At 56.0% G+C, this 22,910-nt stretch overlaps 1 protein-coding gene across 7 annotated transcripts in view; it reads right to left on the reverse strand.

Annotated features, from left to right (window-relative positions):
- CROCC (ciliary rootlet coiled-coil, rootletin) overlaps positions 1 to 22,910 on the reverse strand; it is a 48,762-nt gene that overhangs the window by 8,666 nt on the left and 17,186 nt on the right. For all 7 annotated transcript variants that reach the window (XR_003794443.1, XM_029228628.1, XM_029228627.1 and 4 more), the window contains 18 exons: positions 22,699 to 22,795; positions 21,926 to 22,009; positions 21,244 to 21,477; positions 20,436 to 20,635; positions 18,307 to 18,489; positions 16,503 to 16,647; positions 15,675 to 15,821; positions 15,054 to 15,284; positions 14,102 to 14,295; positions 13,717 to 13,844; positions 12,485 to 12,654; positions 10,450 to 10,629; positions 9,548 to 9,682; positions 9,010 to 9,153; positions 7,977 to 8,215; positions 7,335 to 7,494; positions 5,142 to 5,309; positions 3,572 to 3,944 (listed from right to left, as the gene is read on the reverse strand). Coding sequence is in view for 6 of the 7 variants with exons in the window: in XM_029228628.1 (XP_029084461.1) it covers positions 3,572 to 3,944; positions 5,142 to 5,309; positions 7,335 to 7,494; positions 7,977 to 8,215; positions 9,010 to 9,153; positions 9,548 to 9,682; positions 10,450 to 10,629; positions 12,485 to 12,654; positions 13,717 to 13,844; positions 14,102 to 14,295; positions 15,054 to 15,284; positions 15,675 to 15,821; positions 16,503 to 16,647; positions 18,307 to 18,489; positions 20,436 to 20,635; positions 21,244 to 21,477; positions 21,926 to 22,009; positions 22,699 to 22,795 (3,212 nt within the window). In the remaining variant the exon portion in view is untranslated. The remainder of the gene's footprint in view (positions 1 to 3,571; positions 3,945 to 5,141; positions 5,310 to 7,334; positions 7,495 to 7,976; positions 8,216 to 9,009; positions 9,154 to 9,547; positions 9,683 to 10,449; positions 10,630 to 12,484; positions 12,655 to 13,716; positions 13,845 to 14,101; positions 14,296 to 15,053; positions 15,285 to 15,674; positions 15,822 to 16,502; positions 16,648 to 18,306; positions 18,490 to 20,435; positions 20,636 to 21,243; positions 21,478 to 21,925; positions 22,010 to 22,698; positions 22,796 to 22,910) is intronic.

A 22,910-nucleotide genomic window follows, 5' to 3' on the forward strand; every position in this document is an offset into this window, starting at 1 on the left:
CTTCAAAAGCAATTTTACTGGGGCTTCCCTGGTGGCGCAGTGGTTGAGAATCTGCCTGTCAATGCAGGGGACACCGGTTCGAGCCCTGGTCTGGGAAGATCCCACAACCGGCGGAGCAACGAAGCCCGTGCACCACAACTACTGAGCCTGCACTCTAGAGCCCGCGCGCCACAACTACTGAGCCCGCGCGCCACAACAACTGGAGGCTGCGCACCGCAACCAAGAGTAGCCCCCGCTCGCCGCAACTAGAGAAAGCCCACACGCTGCAACGAAGACCCAACGCAGCCAAAAATAAATAAATTCATTAAAAAAAAGCAATTTTACTGTGATAAGATATATATAACAAAATATGCCTTTCTCACCACCTTTAAGTGGCATTAATTATACTCACGCTGTTGTGTGAACATCACCACTGTTTCTAAATCCTTTCCATCACCCCTATTATGGGTTGAATCGCATTTCCTCAAAATTCGTATGTTGCAAGTCCTAACTGCCATACCCAGAATGTGACCTTATTTTGAGATAGGGTTGTTATGGATGTCATGAGTTAAGACGAGGTCATATTGGAGTAGGGTGGGCCCTAATCCAGTATGATCGGTGTCCTTACAAAAAGGGGGAATTGAGACACACACTCAAGGAGAACTCCGTGTGAAGACTGGGGTTATGCTGCCATAAGTCAAGGAACTACCAGAAGCTAGGAAACCTGGGACAAATTCTTCCCTAATGCCTTTAGGGGAAGCATGGCCCTGTCACACCCTGACCTTGGGCTTCTGGCTCCAGAACCCTGAGACATAAATTTCTGTTGTTTAAGTGGTTTGTGGTACTTTGTTACAGCAGCCTTGGCAGACTAATACAACCCCAAACTCTGTAACCAGTAAGCAATAACTCTTAATTCTCCCCTCCTCACACCCCCGGTAACCTCTAAACTCTTCCTGTCTCCATGAATGTCTATTCTAAATATTTCATATAAGTAAAATCATACTATATTTGTCCTTTTGTGAGTAGCTTATTTCGCTTAGCATAACGTTGTCAAAGTTCACCCATGTTGTAACACGCATCAAAATGTCACTCCTTTTCAAGGGTGAATAATAATGGTATCACATGATCAATTCACCTGCCGACTCACACTTTGGTTGCTTCCACATTTTGGCTACTGTGAATAATGCTACAACCAACACTGGTGGACAATATCTATTCAAGTGCCTATTCTTTTGGGTATATACCTAGGTGTGGAGTTGTTAGGTCAGACGGTAATTCTAAGTTTTAGTTTTTTGAGGAACTGCCGAACTATTTTCCAAAGTGGCTGCACCGTTTTACATTCTCACCAGCAATATCCCTTGACTTATTTTTCCTTACCTATTTTCCAGCTCAAACCACCACCCAATACATTCTATATTTAATTTATATAGCACTTTTATTGTCTGCTACTCCCATACCTAGACCATAAGCTCCATAAAAGCAGAAATGCTTGTCAGTTTTGTTTACCACTCCATCCCCAGTGCTTCAACTGTATTTGGCACATAGTATGTGCTTAATAAATAGCGGAACTGAATGAAAGAATGCAATCCTGGGGCTAAATCCGTGGATTTGAAGAGGCAACAACTCAATATCTCATAGTGAAATTTCCCACCGTTCTAAGATTCCACAGGTTCTATTCTAGGCCCTAGGAATCAAGGTGAGATTGGGGTCAGGCCGAGACAAGATGAATGCTCCCTAAAAGGCTGCTTGCACCCGCTGAAACACAGTGCTGATTCTCCCAGAGTCATCCCCTGGGCCTTGGGAGCAGGTGCGGGTGGGAGGATCTCTTCTGAAGAAGTTCCTGGAAAGGGTTGGGCTGAGTGTGTATCTTTCTGGGGTAGATATGGGGGCCATAGGTCTGGTACGGAGGGGTGTGGAGCCAGCGACAGGAGCATGAAGAGGATGAGGTGCTGATGGAGAGAGGGCAGGGGTCAATTAGCAAGGGTGGAGACTCAAAGACTCAGAGGAGTTAAGGGCATTAAGAAGCAGCACCCTCAGCCACTATGGAAAACAGTATGGAGGGTCCTCAAAAAACTAAAAATAGAGTTGCCATATGATCTAGCAATCCCACTCCTGGGCATATATCCAGACAAAAATATAATTCAAAAAGATACATGCACCCCTATGTTCATAGCAGCACATATTCACAATAGCCAAGACATGGAAACAACCTAAATGTCCATCAACAGATGAATGGATAAAGCAGATGTGGTACAGGGACTTCCCTGGTGGCGCAGTGGATGAGACTCCACGCTACCAATGCAGGGGGCCCGGGTTTGATCCCTTGTCAGGGAACTAGATCCCACATGCATCCCACAACTAAGAGTTCGTGTGCCACAACTAAGGAGCCAGCGAGCCGCAACTAAGGAGCCCTGGAGCCACAACTAAGGACTCCACCTGCCACAACTAAGGAGCTGGCAAGCCACAACTAAGGAGCCCACCTGCCACAACTAAGACCCGGTGCAACCAAATAAATAAATAAATATTTTTTGTTTGTTTGGTTTTTTTTGCGGTATGTGGGCCTCTCACTGTTGTGGCCCCTCCTGTTGCGGAGCACAGGCTCCGGACACGCAGGCTCAGCGGCCATGGCTCACGGGTCCAGCCGCTCCACGGCATGTGGGATCTTCCCAGACCGGGGCACGAACCCGTGTCCCCTGCATCGGCAGGCGGACTCTCAACCACCGCGCCACCAGGGAAGCCCTATATTTTGTTTTTTTTTTTTAAAAGATGATATGGTATACACATACAATGGAATACTACTCAGTCATAAAAAAGAATAAAATAATGCCATTTGCAGCAACATGGATGGACCTAGAGATTATCATACTAAGTGAAGTAAGTCAGAAAGAGAAAGACAAATACCATACGATAATCACTTAAATGTGGAATCTAAAATATGACACAAATGAACTTTTATGAAACAGAAACAGACTCACAGACACAGAGAACCGACTTGTGGCTGACAAAGGGAAAGGGGGGTGGGAGAGGAATTGAGTGGGAGTTTGGGATTAGCAGATGCACACTATTATGTATAGAACGGATAAACAACAAGGCCCTACTGTATAGCACAGGGAACTATATTCAATATTCTGTGATAAACCATAATGGAACAGGATATTTTAAAAATGTATATACATGTATAACTGAATCACTTTGCAATACAGCAGAAATTACCACATTGTAAATCAACTATATTTCAATGGAAAAAAAAAAAGCGGCACCCTCTCTACTCCCTTTAAAAAGAAACAAGCTACGTTGTGCGCAGATCAGCCTGGGTGAGTGGCAGGACTGAGACTGGGCTCAAGAGGGGCGTGGCCCAGCGAAGGGCCAGAAAGTGATGTAAGGGGGGTGGGGGGCGCAGGTAGGCGGGTCTCAGCAAGGAACTAGCTGAAGGGGCGGGGTTTGAGACTGGTCATCAAAAGAGGGGCGGGGCGGGCCAGGCCAAGGGCGGCCTCGTAGGCGGGACAGAACTGGACATGGGGGCGGAGAGAAGGGGCGGAGGTTCTTCGAGGCCCGCCTACTGACCCTCCCCTTCTCCACCGAGCTCTCTCACCTCCAACAGGCGCGCTCCGGTTAGGAGAGACGGGCGCAGGCCGCGGGGGAGGGCTGGACACACCACCGAGGCCCAGGCCCCGGCGCAGGGCTGAGCGCAGGCCCCCCAGCTGGGCCTCCGCTGCGCGCCGTTGTGTCTCCACGCGGGCCAGCTCGGCCTCCAGGCCTTGAGCCCGGCCCTCGGCCGCGCTCAGTCGCAGCCCCAGCTCTGCAGCCTCGGCCCGGGCGGCCTCCAGCTTCAGTTCCAGGCTGCGGGCATGGTCCAACTGCTGTTTCTGGGCGCTGTGCGCCTCCTCCAGGGAGCCCAGCAGGCCTCGCTCGCGGGTCCGGAACTCGCCCTCTTGCTCCTGCAGCTTCCGCTGGGCTCCCTGGAGCTGGGGTGAGGGGGCAAGGCCGGGAGGTGGGGGTCAGCAAGGCCGCCCCTCAACCCGACACCCATCCTCCCAGGCTCAGCCTGGAGCCCACGGGCCCAGAAGTGGCTTGCAGAACTCCTGTTTCGTTAATGGTCTCCACCCAGGCAGGAGATGCAGGAACATCATGGGAGTATGGAAGGAAACTGTTAGAATTCGTTTACCTCTTCCTTCTGTGTATACGCCTTGCAGTGTACACAGTTTATTAGTAATAAGCTAACAGCTAATGTTTACATAGATAGGAATTATTAGTGCCAAGCACTAAGTACTTTCCCCTCAAAAAAATCAACTCTAATTACCACTATAAATCATCTCCATTTTACAGATGAGGAAACTGAGCACAGGGCAGTTATGTAACTTGCCGGAGGCCACACAGCTAGTAAACTGAGAGCTAGGATTCAAAGCCAGGCACCCTGGCTCCAGAGCCTTTTCTCTTAACCACTAGGCCACACTGCCTCTCGGTACACATAATTTATCAATAAATCACACAATGAGGGGAGGTACTAAAAAATTATTTACTAGTGAAGTGCATGGTCACACACACTCACACATTACCCCTCTGGTTCAGAGAATGAGTCAACCTCTCACGGTCATCAGTTTCACTGGAAACCATCTACGAACACCTCCTGGATGACAAGACCTACACAAGGACCTGGTATACATCCCCTGCTGTGCTAGCCTCTATCCCATGAGTGCTCTAAAGCACAGAGAGGTTGAGTGATTTAGTCAAGGTCGCACAGTAGATTCACTGCCAGAAAACACAGAGTGAAAAGAGTGTAGGCTTTGGAGTCTGACAGACCTGGGTGGCTGTGTGACCTTGAGTAGATCCCTTGACCTCTCTGAGCCCCAGTGTCTGGTTCTCTCTGTAAACCGGGCCTAATTATACCTACATCATGAGGCTGCTGGGAGAATCAAACAAGATTCTGTCTACAAAACTTCCCCCACCCCCACTACACAGCTCTTGCAGTTGTTATTATTGTTATTATTATACCTGGGGAAGAATCTCAAGGAGTGGGGAAGAGGGACCAGTCCTAGGCAGTGATCTCTCAGAATGACTCCAGCATTGGAGTCCCCACCGCTTCTCACTGGAGAAGGCCCAGGGCAGCCTGGCTGCCTCCGAGGATCCTCCTCCTCCAGGCAGTCTGCCCACCATCTAGTTACCTCCTGCCGCACAGCCTCCAGGTTGGCTTCGCCCTTCAGCAGCTTCTGTCGGAGGCCCAGGGCCTCCCGTCTGCCCTCCTTTTCTGCCCTCTCGCCCAGTGCCACGCGGCCCTGCAGCTCCACCAGCTCCCGGCCCAGCCTGGCGTTCTCACTGTCCAGCATCTTCATCTGTGAGAAAGAGTGGACACAGGCAGGACCTAGGACCCATTCTCAGCACCCACAGCCCCTTCTAGCCCAGGGTACTGGAGAGTGCCCGCAGGCTCCAATGGCAGCCTTTTCAGCTCTGCCCCTATACCCTGCCTAGTCCAAACCGGGCACAGAGGGTATTTGGGACCCACTGCTCTAGGGGCACATACATTGAACACCACCCCAATCCACTGGGAGCCTGCCCCTGATAACTCCACCCTGGTTGAGCCACACCAGGCACCTGGGCACCAATGACCTCAATATACCACCTAATCATAACTACCTATCGTGGAGAGTAGAGGTAGGGAGTGCTGAACCCCTAGGAGTTCTGCAGGGCAGGAACTCTGGGTCACTTTTCACCTCTACGATGATGCCTAACCTTTATGGAGTGTTTACCATGTGTCCAGCTCTGTTCTAAGCACTTTGCTCATATTAACTCAATACGGGGTAAGTACTAACATTCTCCCTCTTTAACAGACATGAAGACGAAAGCTTAGAGAGGTGAAGAGACTTGTCCAAAGTCACACAGCTCATAAGCAGCAGACTGGGATTTGATCTCAGACAAGCAGAATCAAAGGTATGTTTCTAGGCCCCTATTTCCCCAGAGGAGCAGGTAGGGGGATGAGGCCTACTTACCCCACAGTGCTACAGCAAAGGGAATATGAAAACGTGCTACAGCACACAAAACACCCAGCAAGAGCCTGGCACACAGTTCCTTTCAGGGATTCCTAATGTTTCCTGGGACTTCAGCCCATTGGGAGGGGGCCCGGGTAGAGGGGTACATCGGTGGGAGGTGGAGGGGATTTGTTATGCAGACTGCAATATCTCTGGGGAGGCAGGGCCTGGGTGCCAAAGGGGGCTGTTTCCTGTTCTGCCGGGTCTTCTAGGGCGGGAAAGCCTGAGCCCTTAGTGTCCAGGGCAGTGCCCAGTATACAGCAGGCACTTGTTAAATGCTTGCTGTTACTGATGGGCTTAGAAATCATCTAGTTCAGGGCTCTGCAAACTGCAGGCCAAAATTCCGCAGGCCAAATTCCACCGGTCATCTGCTTCTGTAAGGGCTTGAGCTAAGGATGGTTTGTACATTTTTAAGTAGTTAAAAATGGCTCATTTTTACATGGTTGAAAGAAAAGCAAAAGAAGAACGATATTTCCGACACGTGAAAAGTATACAAAATTCAGGGGACTTCCCTGGTGGCACAGTGGTTAAGAATCCGCCTGCCAACGCAGGGGACGCAGGTTCAAGCCGTGGTCCAGGAAGATCCCATATGCCACGGAGCAACTAGGCCCGTGCGCCACAACTACTGAGCCTGCCCTCTAGAGCCCGCGAGCCACAACTACTGAGCCCACGTGCCACAACTACTGAAGCCCGCACGCCTAGAGCCCGTGCTCCGCAACAAGAGAAGCCCGCGCACCGCAACGAAGAGTAGCCCCCCGCTCGCCGCGACTAGAGAAAGCCCGCACGCAGCAAAGAAGACCCAATGCAGCCTAAATAATTTTTTTAAATCATAAAAAAAAGTATATAAAATTCAAATTTCAATGTCCATAAGCAAAGTTTTAATGGAACACACTCCACTCATGTAGGTACCGTCCAGACCTGCTTCCTCCCTACGATGGCAGAGTTGAGTGGCTGCAACAGAGACCGTACGGCCCATAAAGCTGGAAATATTTACTACTGGGCGCTTTACAGAAAAAGGTTGCCAGCTCCTGACCTAGTTCACGGGATCTGCACCTCTTGTTGTTCACAGATTCCTTTGAGGATTGGACAAGAGCCCCAGACCCCGTCTTTGGAGAAATGTGAGCGAGTGTGAACACAAATGTATCCACACGCGCGCGCACACACACACACGGTTTCAGGGTCGGAGGATTCCTCAAAGCCCATCCATTAATACCAAGGTTAGGCAACAAGCCGTGTTATAGTTCAGGGCCCTGGTTTTACCTATGAGGGACCTCGGCTCCCAAAAGGGGGTGCTGTGGCCCAGCGCACACAGCGACTGCCCAGGGGTGTTACCTGCCGCCGGAGCTCCTGCAGCTCCCTCCGAGCCTCCAGCCGCGAGCGCTCCACCTCCTGCAGCCCAGCCCGCAGCTCGCCAGCCTCCTTGCCCACAGCCGCCCGAGCCTCCTCCAGGAGCACGAGCTTCTGTTCCTTGTCCTCATTGGCAAGCTTCAGGCTGGAGGGGGCAGAGGGCAGAGGGCAGAGGTAGCCCCAGGTCCTGGAAGAGTAGGTGAGTGGCCCTACACAAAGGTCCCTTCCCCTGATTCCCGGAGTGGGTCTGGCAAGCTCTTGGCCTAGAGGTTCCCCCAGTGCTGCCTGCAAAGTGGCCCTCTCCTGAGCTGAGCCCTCCAGGGCTGTGGATCAGGCCCTTGGCTGAGAGAGGTGGACCAGCGACACACGCTAGTCTCCAGGGTGATGCCAGTGGGTAAGGTCAGAGCCTGGACCCAACCCTGCCTGCGACCACCATTCCCCTTCCTTCAGGTAGGACAGTCACCTAAAACAAACCAAGTCCAGGCTTGGTTCGAGGGCAGAGACTCCCCATCTGCGCGATTTCCCCAGAACCTTGGGGGGTGAAGTTAGTTCCTGGGATGACATTCAGTGCGAATGAAGGACGAGGCTCGGTGAAGGGCTGGGGGCTGAGCCCCCGTGTCACCCCACCTGATCCGCTCGCTCTCCGCCTTCTTCACGGCCACCCGCAGCTCCTCGTTGGACCGCCGCAGGGCCTCGAGCTCCTTGGCCCCCTCACTCAGGCTGCGCCGCAGCTCACCCGCCTCCTGGCGCTGGGCCTCACGGCCGTCCTGGCTCTCACGCACCTTGCGCTGGGCCTCCAGCAGCTCCCGCCGCAGCCCGTCGCGGGCATCCTCCAGCAGGCGCAGCTGGGTCCGAAGCTCTTCTGCCTGTGAGGACAGCGGGGGTCCACATACGGGGGCCGGGGCCCACTCAAGCTGGGTGGGAAGGAGCCCATCCCCGTCTCCCTGGCCACGGGGCACCTGCCCCATCCCTCTGCAGCGGCTCGGACTGCAGGTGTGACTTATGATTTGGGGCAAAGCATGTTGGAGTCAGCGGTGCTCTGGCCTGAAATAAACATCAATCAAGATCATCCTGTGGGACTTCCCTGGTGGCGCAGTGGTTAAGAATCCGCCTGCCAATTCAGGGGACGTGGGCTCGAGCCCTGGGCCGGGAAGATCCCGCACGCCGCGGAGCAACTGAGCCGGTGCGCCACAACTACTGAGCCTGCGCTCTTAGAGCCCACAAGCCACAACTACTGAGCCTGCATGCTGCAACTACTGAAGCCCGCGCACCTAGAGCCCGTGCTCCGCAACAGGAGAAGCCACTGCAATGAGAAGCCCGCGCACCGCAACAAAGAGCAACCCCCGCTTGCCGCAACTAGAGAAAGCCCGCGCACAGCGACGAAGACCCAATACAGCCAAAAAAGAAATAAATAAAATAAAATAAATAAAAAGATCATCCTGTGGATCAACCTCAAGAGGGCAGGGACGCCCAGCCCAGCCTCTCTGTGAGAGCCCAAGTCCCACACGTACCCAGCAGGTACTTAATAAACGCCTAACGCCTGTCGCCTGCTTCCTTTCATGCATTCCTTTGTCCTCGAACACACGCTTCTGGGTTCCCAGCGGTGTCTAGGCTGCACTGCCTAGGAGGAAGCGGGTGGGTGGACGGGCAGAAAGCTCACCTCACGCAGGCAGGACTCCCGCTGCCGGCCCAGGTCTCGGGCCTGTTCCTGCAGCCTCTTCACCTCCTGCGCATGGGCCGCGGCAGCCTCCTCAAGCTGGGCCCGCAGGTCCCGCAGCTCGGACGTCAGGGCATTCACGGTGCTCTAGGACACACGGGCTCCTGAGACTTGGCACTGCCGTGTCCTCCTCCCCCTCACTCCCAACCCCCACCGCCACTAAGCCCAGCTGCGCCAACTGAACTGTCCATTTGAGGCTCTAGACACGGCCCCTCACGCTGGCCTGCCGGGCCCTCTACTGATCCCTTGACGCCTGGCAAGTGCTATGCACGTAGCCGGTCTCTCCCTCAGACTAGGGGATTCACAGGGCAGAGCCGTGCCACCTCCCTCCAATGGGGACTCCCAAGGAAGGGTGAAGCTCCGCCGACATCCTGGATGCTGCCCCCAGGGCAGAGCCACGTGTCCCCCTCGGGCAGGGCTGTGTTCCCCCCAACCCCAACCCCGGCTCTGATGGAGGCCCGCCCGCCCCCGCCTGGCCTACCCGGTCCTGCTCCTGCCGGCTCTGAGCATCGCGCTTCTGTCGCTCCATCTCCAGGGAGATGGCGGCCAGGCTGTGCTGCGTCCCCATCAACTTCTCTGACAGCGCCGTCTTCTCGGACTCCTTCAGGGACAGGGCCTGGGCAGAGGCAGGGAGCAAAGGGCTCGGGGTGTTGGGTGGTCTTGGGGGGCATGCTTGGGCCTTTCCCCCACGTTGGCCTTGGAAATGTGCCCACTGGGGGCTCGGGGACCTGACTGGGCCACCACAGGTGGAGCCAGGGCAGAGGTGCAGGCTCACCCCCTCGGCAGCCCCAGGAAAGGGTACAACAGCAGTAACAATAACCTGGACACAGATACAACTCGGACATCTCACATCCTGAAGCAGGGCCTTTCATTATTCCCATTTTACAGATGAGGCTACTGAGGCTCAAAGAGGTAAAGTGACTTGCCCAGGGTGACGCAGCAGGTGAGAAGAGGAGATGGACGCAGTCTGCCCTGTCTCCATTACATTATGGGAAAGTCAGGAGTTAGTTCTTTCTGAGGAGGGTCAGCTGCTGCATGTGGGCTTCGCGGGGACTGCTCAGAGGCGGTCATGGGGACGCCATGCCCAGCCTGGGGTGGGAGGAGGGATGGGAGAACGTGGGTCAGCTTTTCTGGAACAATGCTCACGGTGTCATGACTGTGGCTGCCACTCAGTAAGCCCCCACCACGTGCCGGGCCCGCTCGCTGGACAGGGGTCTCAGCGACGCTTCACAAACACCCCTTGAACTCCCCCATCCTGAAGGTGAGGAAACCGAGGCCCAGAAAAGGACTCCTAGCTCCTAGCTGCTGGGCGGCTGAGCGGGGACCAGCCCCAGAACAGGGGCCCCTCAGGCAGCAGTGGAGGCCACAGCAGGGCTCACGAACCTGCTGCTTCTCGCTCTCGGCCAGGAGGAGGCCCTCGTCGCGCTCCTGCTGCAGGGCGGCAATCTCCTCACTCAGCTCTTCCTTCTCGGCCTCCAGCCGGGCCAGCAGTTCCTCCCGTTCCCGCTGTAGCTGACTCTGCAGCTGGGCCCGCTCTGCCTCCAGCTCCTGCCATGCCGCCTCCTGGGGGCCAGGCCCACGTGCGTGTGACCCACGAGGCTGGGCCCAGACAGCCCCTCGCCAACCTCGGGGCAGCAAGGGCCGTGGGGCAAGTGATCAGGGAACTACAAGGTGGGTGCGTGATAATGAGGGCCGTGATGGGGACACGCCAGGAGCAGCAACGGCCTGGCCTTTGGGTGGGCGGGGGGAGGAGGGTGAGGGGTCAGAGAATGTTTCCTGGAGGAAACAAGCAGCCGTCAGTCAGGCAGAGAGAAAAGGAAAAGAACCCCAGGCCAGAGTACAGCCCCGGAGACGACTCGGAGGAAAGAGGAAACATGACGAACAGGGAAACTGTGATATTTAAGGTCACTGGAGCTTGGACTACGAGGAGGACATGGTGAAGGACGAGGCCAGAGCCACAGGCAGCAGCCAGGCCAGACCAGACCAGTGGGCTTTAGGGAGGGGTGACCTGATTTTCAGGACAGTTGGGACGGCAGAGCCTCAAGACAGAGTGACAAGGAGCAATCTGAATTTTAGAATAGCGGGTTGTTGAGAGCTTGTGAAAGAGGGACCAGGATTGGGGGTTGGGGTAGAGGGGAGCTGGGTCAGCTGTGAGCAATAAGAGGGCATGGGTCTGGGGGTGGCGGAATAGCTGCAGAGAAGAGCACGGGTATGGTGACATTAAGAGGCTGAGTCTGCTGGTGCCGGGAGAATGAGGGAAGGTACAGGAGAGTTTGGCTCCCTGGGGACTGGGTGGGTACAACCCACAGGCAGAGCCCACTTGGGGTCTGAGGGAGGTGCCTGGCCCCAGCGCTAGTCCCTAACAGCTGTGTGAAAATAGTCTCTGCTTCAAATGCTCTGTCGCCACCTGCTGGAGAAGTGATTCTATCCACAAATCCAAAAAGATTACGTACAAGGTGAATGGCGCCCCCGGGTGTCGGGAGCCACAGCCTGAACCTCTGTCAGCAGCAGCCCAGTCCAAGATGAGTGACTCAGGTCCCCTGTCCAGAGGCCCACTCTGGAGAGTATCTCAGTACAATAGTAATAATGACAACCAGCAATTATGGAGCATTTACAAAGTGCCAGTCTCTATGTTAAGCTCTTTGTAAGGATCATCTCACCTCATCCTCATAAATTATACTATCATTATCCCCATTGTTAAGATGGGGAAATGGGGGACTTCCCTGGTGGTCCAGTGGCTAAGACTCCGGCGCTCCCAATATAGGGGGCCCAGGTTCGATCCCTGGTCAGGGAACTAGATCCCACATGCCGCAACTAAAGATTCCACATGCTGCAACTAAAAAAAAAAAAAGATCCCGCATGCGGCAACGAAGATCCCACATGCCGCAGCTAAAACCTGGTGCAGCCAAATAAATAAATAAATATATATATTTCTTTTTAAATGGGGAAATGAAGGCACAGAGACCTTAGGTAACATAACCAGCATTTGGCCAAGATCAGGTTGAAACCCAGGCAATGTAACTCCAGAGCCAGTGTTCTTAGGTACTTCTGTCTTTTGGTGACCTGGCCCCTCGCCTTTCTATGTGCTCTGGTCCCCCGAGTGATCTTTCATATGCAAACTGCACTTCTTAGCTTTCTGACTCTACATTAGATCAGCATTTTCCAAATATGGTCGTGGACCCCCTGCATCAGGATCACCAGGGCTGGACCAGATTGGGGCCTGGGAATCTGCATGTTTGATAAGGAGTGGTCCCCGATGGATCCTCCCAGCTGCCCCCAGAGCCCCTGAAACAGAGATGAAGTTCCATGTCACCGATGCAGAGTGAGAAGGTACTCGCCTGAGGTCACAGAGAAGACAGAGACAGTGGTTCAGAGCCCTCCCCCACCCCACCACCTGCCCCAGCCCAGCTGCCTGAACCTTCTCTCGCTGGAGTCGCTGTAAGTCCTCCTTGTGGGCTGCCCGCTGCTCCCGCAGAGAGGCCTGGGCCTCCCGCTCGGCCTGCACCAACTTCTGGGCCATCAGTTCCTTGTCCAGAGCGACCTTCTCCTCTGTAGTTGTTATCTGCTGCCGCAAGCCCGCCAACTCCCCTGCGCAGAAGGGATGGAAAGGAGAAACAAGCTCCCCTTCCAGGGGGCCAACAGACTCAGGCCAGGTGAGCTATGTCGGCAAAATCCCGGAGGGGAGAGGGCCCACCGGTATCTAGCTGAGTTCCCTTGGAGAACATTCTTGCCCTCTCTGGGCCTCTGTTTCCCCGTCAACTGCGTGGGCCCAGTAGGCCTGTCCCCCTCCCTACCCACCTGGAGCGGCATCTAAAGGATGAGGTGACTGATGAGAGGGCCCCCCAAATGGAGAGGACAGCAAAAACATGAGAACCCCCATCACTGACTGAGTGCTTATCACGGGCAGGCACCTGGCTGAGCACAACACAGCTTCACATCACACCCATGTGGCTTATCCCCAATTTACAGATGAGGAAACAGAGGCTCAGAGGAGACAGGTAACCTCCCAAGGCTGCACAGCTTTCCATGAGGCATCACCTTTAATGACTGACTGCCATAAGCATACTTGCTGGACTCTCAGCGCTAATGAAAGTGACCAGGGGAGGGTGCACCCCACAGGGGACAATCTAAAAACTATCCTCGGGGTGGGAAGTCCACCAGAGACTGTCAGCATTTCCCTTCCCGGTTCTGTCTGGCTCTCGTGGACGAAAAACTTAATTTTCGCGGCCCAAGCAGGTGCTTAGTAAGTGTTTGTTGAGCAAGAAAAACCTGTGAGTTCAGAGACTGGGCGGGAATGAGGGTCGTCAGAAAAGCATTGATGATGGCTCCGCGGAGACGCAGAACTCTCTAAGCGCCCTGATGATGACAGACAGCAGCCACCGCTGGCTGCAGAGCCAGGCACTGTGCCAAGGCCATGCTTTTCTCACCTCATCCTGGCAAAGCCTCATCACCTCTAACTGTCAGATGAGGAACCCGTGGCCCAGAGAGGGAAGCGGCTGGCCTGGGACAGTGGCTGGATTGGAAGCCAGGTCAGCCACAACCCAAAGCCAGTGATCCCAGTTTCGGTGAGACCCCAGAACTCGACAGGTTACAGCTCCAGCTCCGGGCTGGAGCCCGGGGTTCCCCACCCCTCACCCCTGGCCTCCCTACCGGTCAGGGTCTCCTTGGCCAGCAGTAGGGCCTGCCCATCTGCTTCCAGCTGCTCCCGCCGGGCCTCGAGCTGCGCCAGCTGCCGCTGCACCTCAAACAGGCTGCTCTCCAGGGCTTCCTTCTCCAAGCTGCAGCACGCACGACCCCTGAGGCCCCGGGACCCAGCCTCCCGGGCCCCAGGACACTGTGAATCCCAGGGCGTGGCCAGCCATGGGCCAGGTGCCAGCCCACCTGCCCAGCCGTGCCCACGCTCCCCGGGGAAGCCTGAGCCCAGGCTGAGATGAGCTGGTGACCTGGCCCCTGAGGGCCCGTGTTGGACGTGGCTGGCCACGGGGTGGCTCCGTCAGACCCCCCAGGGTGGGCTGGGCAGAGCTCAAGGCCTCACCGCAGGTGTGTGGCCTCCTCCGACAGGGTCCGGCCCTCACGCTCGGCTGCTGCCAGCTGCACCGCCAGGCCGGCCCGCTCCTTGGCCAGCGCCTCCTTCTCCCGGGCCGCCCGCTCCGACGCCTCCGTCTGCCGCTGCGTCTCCCGCCGAGCCTGCTCCAGCTCATGCTCCCGCCCGCTCAGCTGCCGGGAGAGCTGGCCCCACCCCGGCGCTGTGAGCACCAGCCCTGGAATCCCCCAGCCTGCTTATCGGGCATCACCCCGACCCTGGGCCCGACCCGGCCCTGGCAGGCAGGAGACCAGGTTCAAGCCCCGGTTGTACCCTGATGTGCTGTGTGAACCTGGACAAATCACAGCCTTCTCTGGACCTGCAGTGCACGCACATGCAAACATAAGGGCCGTCACTTAGTTTGGGTGGCAACCAAACACTTCCTGCACCCCAAAATGTCCAGAGAAGCTGAACGTATAAGAGAAAGCAAAGGAGAGCTGTGCTGCAGGCCTCAGAAAGGGAACCTAGAGCCTGGCTCCCTGCACCACGTCATCTGTTCCCTAGAGTCCCCTCCCAGGAAGCCAGGCCCTCCAGGACAGACACCCTAAGGTCCCTTCCAGCTATGATTTCCCAACAAGTCTAAGATTCCAATTCTAAAATTCTCTACCAATTATCATATCATTAATCTTTACTGAGTGGTGATTCATTTCTGTAAGTGCTTACACCGTATACTCTTCAGAACAATGCTTTGTGGTAAGAACTATTAGCGCCATGTTACAGGTGGGGCCACTGAGGCATGGGGAGGTCGGGTAACTTGCTCAAGGCCCCCAGCTGGCAGAGGTGGGGCTGGATTTCAGCCGGGAAGCAGGCTCCTGAGCCTGTGACGTCCCCCAGGACAGAATGCAAAAGGCCGGGAGCCTAGAACCCCTTCCCCACCTGCTCCCCAGACCCCACGTACACCCACCTGGGCCAGCTGCTCCTGCAGCCGGCAGCGCTCCTGGTGCAACTCCGGGAGCTGGCGCTCCAGGGCCCCCCGGGCCTGCTCTGCCGCCCGCAGGGAGCCCTGCAGGCCCTGCCGCTCCACCTCGTGCTCCAGCCGCAGCTGCTCCAGCAGCACCTGCCCCTCCTGCGCGGAGGCGGCCTCGCGCTCCGCCTGCCGCTGCCGGCCCAGCAGGGCTGCCTTTTCCTCTTCCAGCTGTGGGGGCCAGGCGGAGGCGGGTGACCAGATCAGCCCAGGCCCTCATGGTCCAAAGAGGTCCCACCCGGGACCAAGGATGCCTTCTCCACCCACCTATCACAGCCAGCACGTGGGAGGCTCCCGGGGGTAAGGGGCGGTGCCCTAGGGTGTGTGGACACTGGGGAGGAGCAGAAGGAAGGGCCCATGGAGCTTCTTTCCTCTCAGACCATGAGAGAGAAGACAGACAGACAGAAGGAGTCAGAGACAGAACAACAAGACAGAGGGACAGAGGTGTACAGGGAGATGTCGGGGTGTGGGCCTAGGCTGGGCCTGGGGATGCCTCAGCGGGGTCTCTGAGCGGGGAGGACAGGTGGGCGAGGCAGGAGGGCCTGCTGGCACACAACATACCTGGGCGACAAGGCGGTTCAGACCCAGCTTGTCCTGGGCAAGACTCTCGTTCAGGGCGCTCAGCTTGGATAAGGAGTCCCGCAGAGAGGCCTCCTCGGCCCTCAGCTTGGTCATGGAGAGCTCAAGCTCCACGCGGCCAGCCTCAGCCTGCAGGGTCGGGACCAGGGCGGCCAGAGACGGTCAGGCGGGGAGAGATGGAGAGAGATGGGAAAAGACGTGCAGAGACATGGAAAGATAAGGAGAGATGGGGAGAAAGGCAGAGAGATGGGAGAGGCAGGAGGTAGGGAGGTGACGAGAAGAGGCATGGAGAGACAGGGCCCCCAGAGACAGGGCAGGGGACACGAGGAGGGAGACAGAACATGAGAACACGAGACAGAAACAAAATCCCTGCAGACGCCCTGCTGCCCACGCTGCTGCGCACCCAGAGCCGTGCAAGGACCAATGAAGCTGGCTCCCACTGTGGGGCGCGGCCAGAGGTCAGAGGGTACCCCAGAGTGGGGTCTAGGGTGGCCTTGCTCAGGGCCCAGACCACAGACAGCAGGGCAGGCACCGACCAAGATCTGTGCCCCCAACCCTCACAGACCCCAGGACCTGTGTCCAGAGATGGGACTGGATGACCTGAGCTGCAGGCCCTGCCCCAGAAGCATCTGGAAAAGCAGGGATATGACCAGTCCTAAAGGTCAGTTCACTTATGGCTGGGATCAGAGATCAGTGTGTGGCCAGGGTCAGAGGTGAGCCTGAAATAGGAGTCAGTCTGCACCCAGAGTGGGAAGGCCTGGGGCCTAGGGTAGAGGTGGGTTTGTGGCGGTGTGGCAAACGGGGACCCACCTTGGTCAGTGCCTCGGCCACCTCGGCCTTCTCAGCCTGCAGCATGTCCCGCTGAAGCGTGGTACAGCTCAGCGCCTCCCTCACCTCCACCAGCTCCTTCGCCAGCCCTGAGCGCTTCACTTCCAGCTGCTCTAGTTGTCTATGGCTGTGGGACAGAGGGTGGGGGGGTGCCCCATGTCACTCCCCTACCCTGAGTCTCCCATGGCCAGACATGCTGGAGCAGCCAGGGGCCAGGCCCAAGGCAGGAGCCTCATCCACAAGGACAGCCAAGCCCACTGTTGGGCCTCAGTTTTCACATCTGCAAAATGGGGTAACGCTCGCCTCATAACGTTGTGAAAAGGATATGTGTCCTGGGACTTCCCTGGTGGCACAGTGGTTAAGAATCTGCCTGCCAATGCAGGGGACACGAGTTCGACCCCTGGTCCGGGAAGCTCCCTCATGTCACAGAGCAACTAAGCCCGCGAGCCACAACTACTGAGCCCATGCATCGCAACTACTGAAACCCGCGTGCTCTAGGGCCCGCGTGCCGCAACTACTGAGCCCGTGTGCTGCAACTACTGAAGCCCACGCACCTAGAGCCCATGCTCCGTAACAAGAGAAGCCACCACAATGAGAAGCCCGCGCACCGCAACGAAGAGTAGCCCCCGCTTGCCGCAACTAGAGAAAGCCCGCCCACAGCAACGAAGACCCAACGCAGCCAAAAAGAAATAAAATTAAAAAAAAAAAAAAAAAAAAGGATACATGTCCTTATTGTACCTGACATATCTCTCCAAGGGCCTTCGGAAACAAGGATAATATCCACCGCCACAATGTACTAAACATCACTGTTACTAATGCCTCACAGAAGTAAATAGTGAAGTGGTTAAGAGATTAACTCTGAAGCCCCAATGACTGAGTTCAAATCCTGGCTCTTCCACTAACTAGCTGTGTGACCTTGGGCAAGTTACATAACCTCTCTGTGCCTCAGTTTCGCCATCCATCTCATCCAAATGGAGATAATAATAGCTCCTACATCACAGAGTTATCATGAAGGTTAAATAAGAGAATCTAAGTGCTTAAAATGGTGCCTGGGGCTTCCCTGGTGGCGCAGTGGTTGAGAGTCCGCCTGCCGATGCAGGGGACACAGGTTCATGCCCCAGTCCAGGAGGATCCCACATGCCGCGGGGCGGCTGGGCCCGTGAGCCATGGCCGCTGAGCCTGCGCGTCTGGAGCCTGTGCTCCGCAACGGGAGAGGCCACAACAGTGAGAGGCCCGCGTACCGCAAAAAAAAAAAAAAAAAAAAAAAGGTGCCTGGTACTTAGTAATATAAGTACTGATGTTATTATTATAACTTTAAATTTAAAAATTATTAATGTTATATTAATGTTATTGTTAGTTAGCTTAATTAACAATAATACTAATGTTATATAGTTAATATAACTACTGTTATATTCGGTTTTTTTGTTTTTTGGCTGTGCTGCAAGGCATGTGGGATCTTAGCTCCCCAACCGGGGATTGAACCCACGCCGCCTGCAGTAGAAGCGCGGAGCCTTAACCACTGGACCGCCAGGGAAGTCCAGTTGTTATCATCATCCACACTCTACCTCCTACCAGTTCTCTGATCTCAGGTAAATGACTAAACCTCCCTGAACCTCAGTTTCCTGAAATGGGTCTGCTGAGAAGACCCTATAGCAGAGGGGTGCCATGAGGATCCTCGAGACGGTAGAAGGCCCAAGACACAGTCAGTACTCCCTAGCCCCCAGGGACAGTCGGGAGCCCCATGGCCCATCCAAGCGGCCCTGGCAGGGAGCCAGAAGCTACTCACCTGCGCTCGAGCTCCCTGCGTGTCCGTGCGTTGTCCTGTGCTGCGTCCTCCCGCTCTTCCTCCAGCTGCTCCCGCTGGCGCCGCAGCTCCTCCTGGGCTGCATGCAGCTTCTCCCGCTCCTGCGGTAGCTCCTCAGCGTGCTGCTGGGCCACCTGCAGGCTGTGGGCTAGGCTGTCCTTCTCCCTGCAGGACAGGGGGAGGGGGAGCTGAAGGGGATGCAGAGGCCACTCCCACCGGGGAAGACGGCCGTGCTGCTGTCCTAGCCAGGAGCCACATCCTCCCATCCTCCGAGGCCCCGGCCTCTAGAAAGCCTTCCTGCCCCTAAGCATGGCCCACTCATTTCATCCACGTCTCCCTGGAGCTGACTCTTCCCGGCATAGGGCACTCAGCTTTCCTTCTACCCCAACCAGCCCACTTGGAGGCCCAGTGGAATGGATGGAGGCACTGGCGTTATCTCCAACCACCCCGCCAGGTGAAGATGCCAGGCTAGGTTCCTGAGACACGTGGGCAATTTTGCTGCCAGCTCTGCTAGTCCACGTGGCCAGGAAATGCCCCCTAGAGCACCCTATGCCCCTCAATTCTGGGAGGCTCAATAGAGCTGGGTCTGTCCAGATCCCACAACTGCCTGCTGCCCAGGCCAGCAGCACATGGTAGCCAGGGCAGGGGAGGGAGGAAGCTCCTTCCAAGGCAGGGGTTTCTAGCTCAGGCTTAGGGCTGATTGCTATCATATCCTCCACTGCCGCCCCCCTGCGCTCAAAGTGGCAACCTGTAAATATTGATATATTAGATACGAAGGCTGGCAGTAGGTGGGAAAAAAAATTCGACATGGGCTTCCCTGGTGGTGCAGTGGTTAAGACTCCACCTGCCAATGCAGGGAACACGGGTTCGAGCCCTGGTCCAGGAAGATCCCACGTGCCTCGGAGCAACTAAGCCCGTGTGCCACAACTACTGAAGCCTGTGCACCTAGAGCCCATGCTCCGCAACAAGCTACCGCAATGAGAAGCCCACGTACCGCAACGAAGACCCAATGCAGCCAAAAATAAATAAATGAGTAAATAAAATTATCAAAAAAAAAGGGTGGGGGTCAAACTCTGTCCAAGTTTAAAAAATAAAAAACATTTGACATGAAATTAAGAAAAATAGTAGAAGGCAAAATGAGGTGTTCGGGCTTCCCTGGTGGCACAGTGGTTGAGAGTCCACCTGCTGATGCAGGGGACACGGGTTCGTGCCCCGGTCCTGGAAGATCCCACGTGCCGCGGAGCGGCTGGGCCCGTGAGCCATGGCCGCTGAGCCTGCGCGTCCAGAGCCTGTGCTCCGCAACGGGAGAGGCCACAACAGTGAGAGGCCCACATACCGCAAAAAAAAAAAAAAAAAATGAGGTGTTCGCTGGGAATCCAACTACATAAAAAGCCCCTTTCCTTCCAAGGCATGGGAAGCACTGGTTTTGCTGTCAGATAGACCTGAATCCTAATTCCTACCCCAGCCACGTCGCTGTGTGACCTTGGACAAGTCTCTCAACCTCAGGACAGTAACAGTTGTGAACTGCATGAGTTTGATGGGAAGACTAACTGAGATAACACACAGGAAGCACTTGGCAATAAGCCTAGCACATAGTAGGTATACTGGAAAGGTTTGCAAACTGACTGCCAGGAAACAACCGGAAGCAAAGCCAGTGCATTAACAGGGGTTAGGATGAGCAGGAGAAGCTGTGAGGAGGTCCCATCTTTTTATTTCCCCTCAATTTTTCAAACTTTTTATTACATGGTTACATTTACAAAGAGAAAAACCAAAAAACAAGCACCCAAATAATCAAAACAACCAGGCAGCTAAGAGTGGATAATTTCTTGTCTCCAAAATCTCCGAGAGACAGAGTCAAGAATAACAGTGTCAATATGGCTCTTGGAGATGATGGAAATGTTTTATAGTCATATGTCCTACTTGTTAGCACTTGAAATGTGGCTAATGCAAACATTTACATTTGTAAATGTTTACTTAATTTACATTTGAACAGACACATGCGGCTAGTTATGACCATATTAGTGCAAATCTGCATGTTCACAGGCTCTGGCTCGTGTTAGGCCCAGACGCTGACTTATTCTCTGGGCTCCCCGCCTCTGACCTCCCCGCACCTGTTCAGGAGGTCGACGGCACTGCGCAGGCGCTGGGCCTCGCGCTGCGCATCCTCCTGGGCCTGGGTGGCCCCGTCGGTCTTATCCCGAAGACGCTGCAGCTGTTCCTCAAGGGCACGGCGCTCCCCCTCGCTGTCACTAAGCTGCTTCCGCAGGGTGCCCAAGAGGTCCTGGCTGGCCTCATAGCGCCCCCGCATGTCCTGTGGCATATGGGAATCACTGAGTGTAGGGGAGCCCTGTGAAGCACCCTCCCCGCTCTCCGCACAATGCACACCAGCCTATGCTGCGGCCTAGGCCTGGGTCCGGGCCTGGGGCAGGAGAGTGGAGCTACACCCCCAGACTCAGTTTCCACTCCCCTGCGTCGTGCCCTCACCAGCCTTCTGAGACCTCTGCAAGGCCTCTGAGCCTCCATCTCCCTGGGGTCCCAGGCAACCTAAGTCCCCAGGACACCAGACAAACCGCCAAGCACACTCCTTCCCCTCCCCCACTTCTGACGCCGCCCCCCTCCAAACACACACCAAGGCTCTCTGGCTCTGTGTGGGAACCCCATCTCCCTTCCTATACCAGGCCTCTTACTCCACCCCGGGCTCCACCCCCAGCTTCTCAAGCCCCTCCCACTCTAGACTCAGATTCCTCAAGTGCTCTCAGCCACCTCCATGGGTCCTGACTCAGTTGCCGTTTCTCAAGGCTCTGACTCTAGCCTGAATGCTCAGGCTCCTCCCCTAAGACCCCGGCTCAGATCAAGGTTGCCCAAGCCCCTCCCCGCTGGACTCGAGCTCCGCCCCAGGACACTCAGGCCCCTTCTTACCCGGACCTGCAGCTGACGCTTGTGCAGAGCAGAGTGAACCAGGGCTAGTGTGGACGAGTCCGAGCAGGCAGGGGATGGGCCTCGGCGGGGGGAACGGCCACGGCCGGGCGAGGAGCGCCTCGGTGGGGACGGGGTCCGGGCCCCCGAGAGCCCCCGCAGGCTGCCGTCCGATGCAGCCGCTGTACGCTCAGAGCCACTTAACTGGACGCCGCTCTCCATGTCTGACAGGACGGCCTGAGGGTGGGTTAGGGAGGCAGAAGGAGAAGGGGAGCTGCGGGGTTAGTTGGGCAAAGAAGCCTCAGGAGGCAGTGGGGCCACCAGGGTCCTCATGTCTAGCTTCATCCCTAACCCTGCAGCACTTTCTCACCTCCGCTAGCTCACAGCCCTCAGCCCACCAGGTAAGGCCTCCCATTTACTGGGAAGACATGATTCAGCGTTTCTCACAGATGGGCAGGGAACATGCAGTGCCTCCTCTCCAACGGGGAACTCCCCCGGGGTGGGGGGCAGGGGGTGGCAGATTTTGGGCGGAGCTAGCAGGGGTGTTAAACAGCAGCCTAGGTTTCCAGGGCCCCCAACCACCTGCAGTTCAGCTGGAGGCCACCAGGGGTCGTGGTGGCCCAGGACTACCTGGCCTTGCCCTGCTCAGGGTTCCCACCCCTTCTGGCTTCTCCCGGCTCCGAACCTGTGCCAGGTCCCTCAGGGTCTGCTGCAGCCCCTCTCCATCCTCCGTCTCCAGGGCCGTCTGCTCCTGGAGCCGCAGGGATTCCTAGAGTGGTGTTGGGGAGACAGGCAAAGAGGGGTCAGGGTCTCTGCCCTAGTCAGAAACCCCACCTTCGTCTCCCTCACGGGACTACCACCAATCAGTTGGCCTCGAAGGCCATGCCCAGGGGCCAGCAGCTCGGTAGACCCCACAGCGGCCCCGGTTTCCTCACTGAACAGACCAGGCCCAGAGAGGTGTGGTGTCCTGCCCCAAGTCACACAGCCTATTGGAGGAGAGCTGGACGTAGAACCCAGGCCAGACCCCACACAGAAGGATGACCAACCCAGGCAGTACCCTTGAGAGGGGTCCCTCTGGTGGGGCAGCAGCTGAGTTCCAAAAGAAAGAGCCCTGGGCTAGCAGGGCACAGGCATGAGTCCAAGTCCTGATTCCCCAGCTTAATGGCTCTGAGACTCTGGACAAGTATTTCCCCTTGGGCCTCAGGTTCCTCATCTGTATAATGGGGATCATGCTACAGAACTGCTGAGAGGATGAAATGGGATAAAGGAGGTGAATGTGCTTACCACTAAAGCTGGCACCCACTAGGCGCTCACACTAAAGCTGGCACATACTACGTGCTCAATTAATGAGGGGTGAAACTGAGTCTGAGTGGGATGCTTGGGGTTGGCCCAAGCTACCCAGCCCTCAGCCTGTGTCCATGGATCTGGTCAGTCCCCCCGCCCTGCCCTGCATCTCACCAGGGCCTCAAGCTTCTCAGTGAGGGCCTTGTTGAGCCGATCCTTTTCCAGATTCTGGTTCTGAAGGCGCTCGACTGTCAGGGCCAGCTCAGTCACTCTGGAGGTAGGGGAGCAACACAGGTGAATGGGAGACCCACCCAGCTTCTCCTCAAACCCACCAGCTCTGTGTCCTTCATGCTTCCCCAAACCTGAGGCAGGGACCCTAGGATTCA

This window comes from Monodon monoceros, unplaced genomic scaffold (genome assembly GCF_005190385.1).
Source record: "Monodon monoceros isolate NGI ecotype Baffin Bay Population unplaced genomic scaffold, NGI_Narwhal_1 Super_Scaffold_18, whole genome shotgun sequence".
Taxonomy (NCBI): domain Eukaryota; kingdom Metazoa; phylum Chordata; class Mammalia; order Artiodactyla; family Monodontidae; genus Monodon; species Monodon monoceros.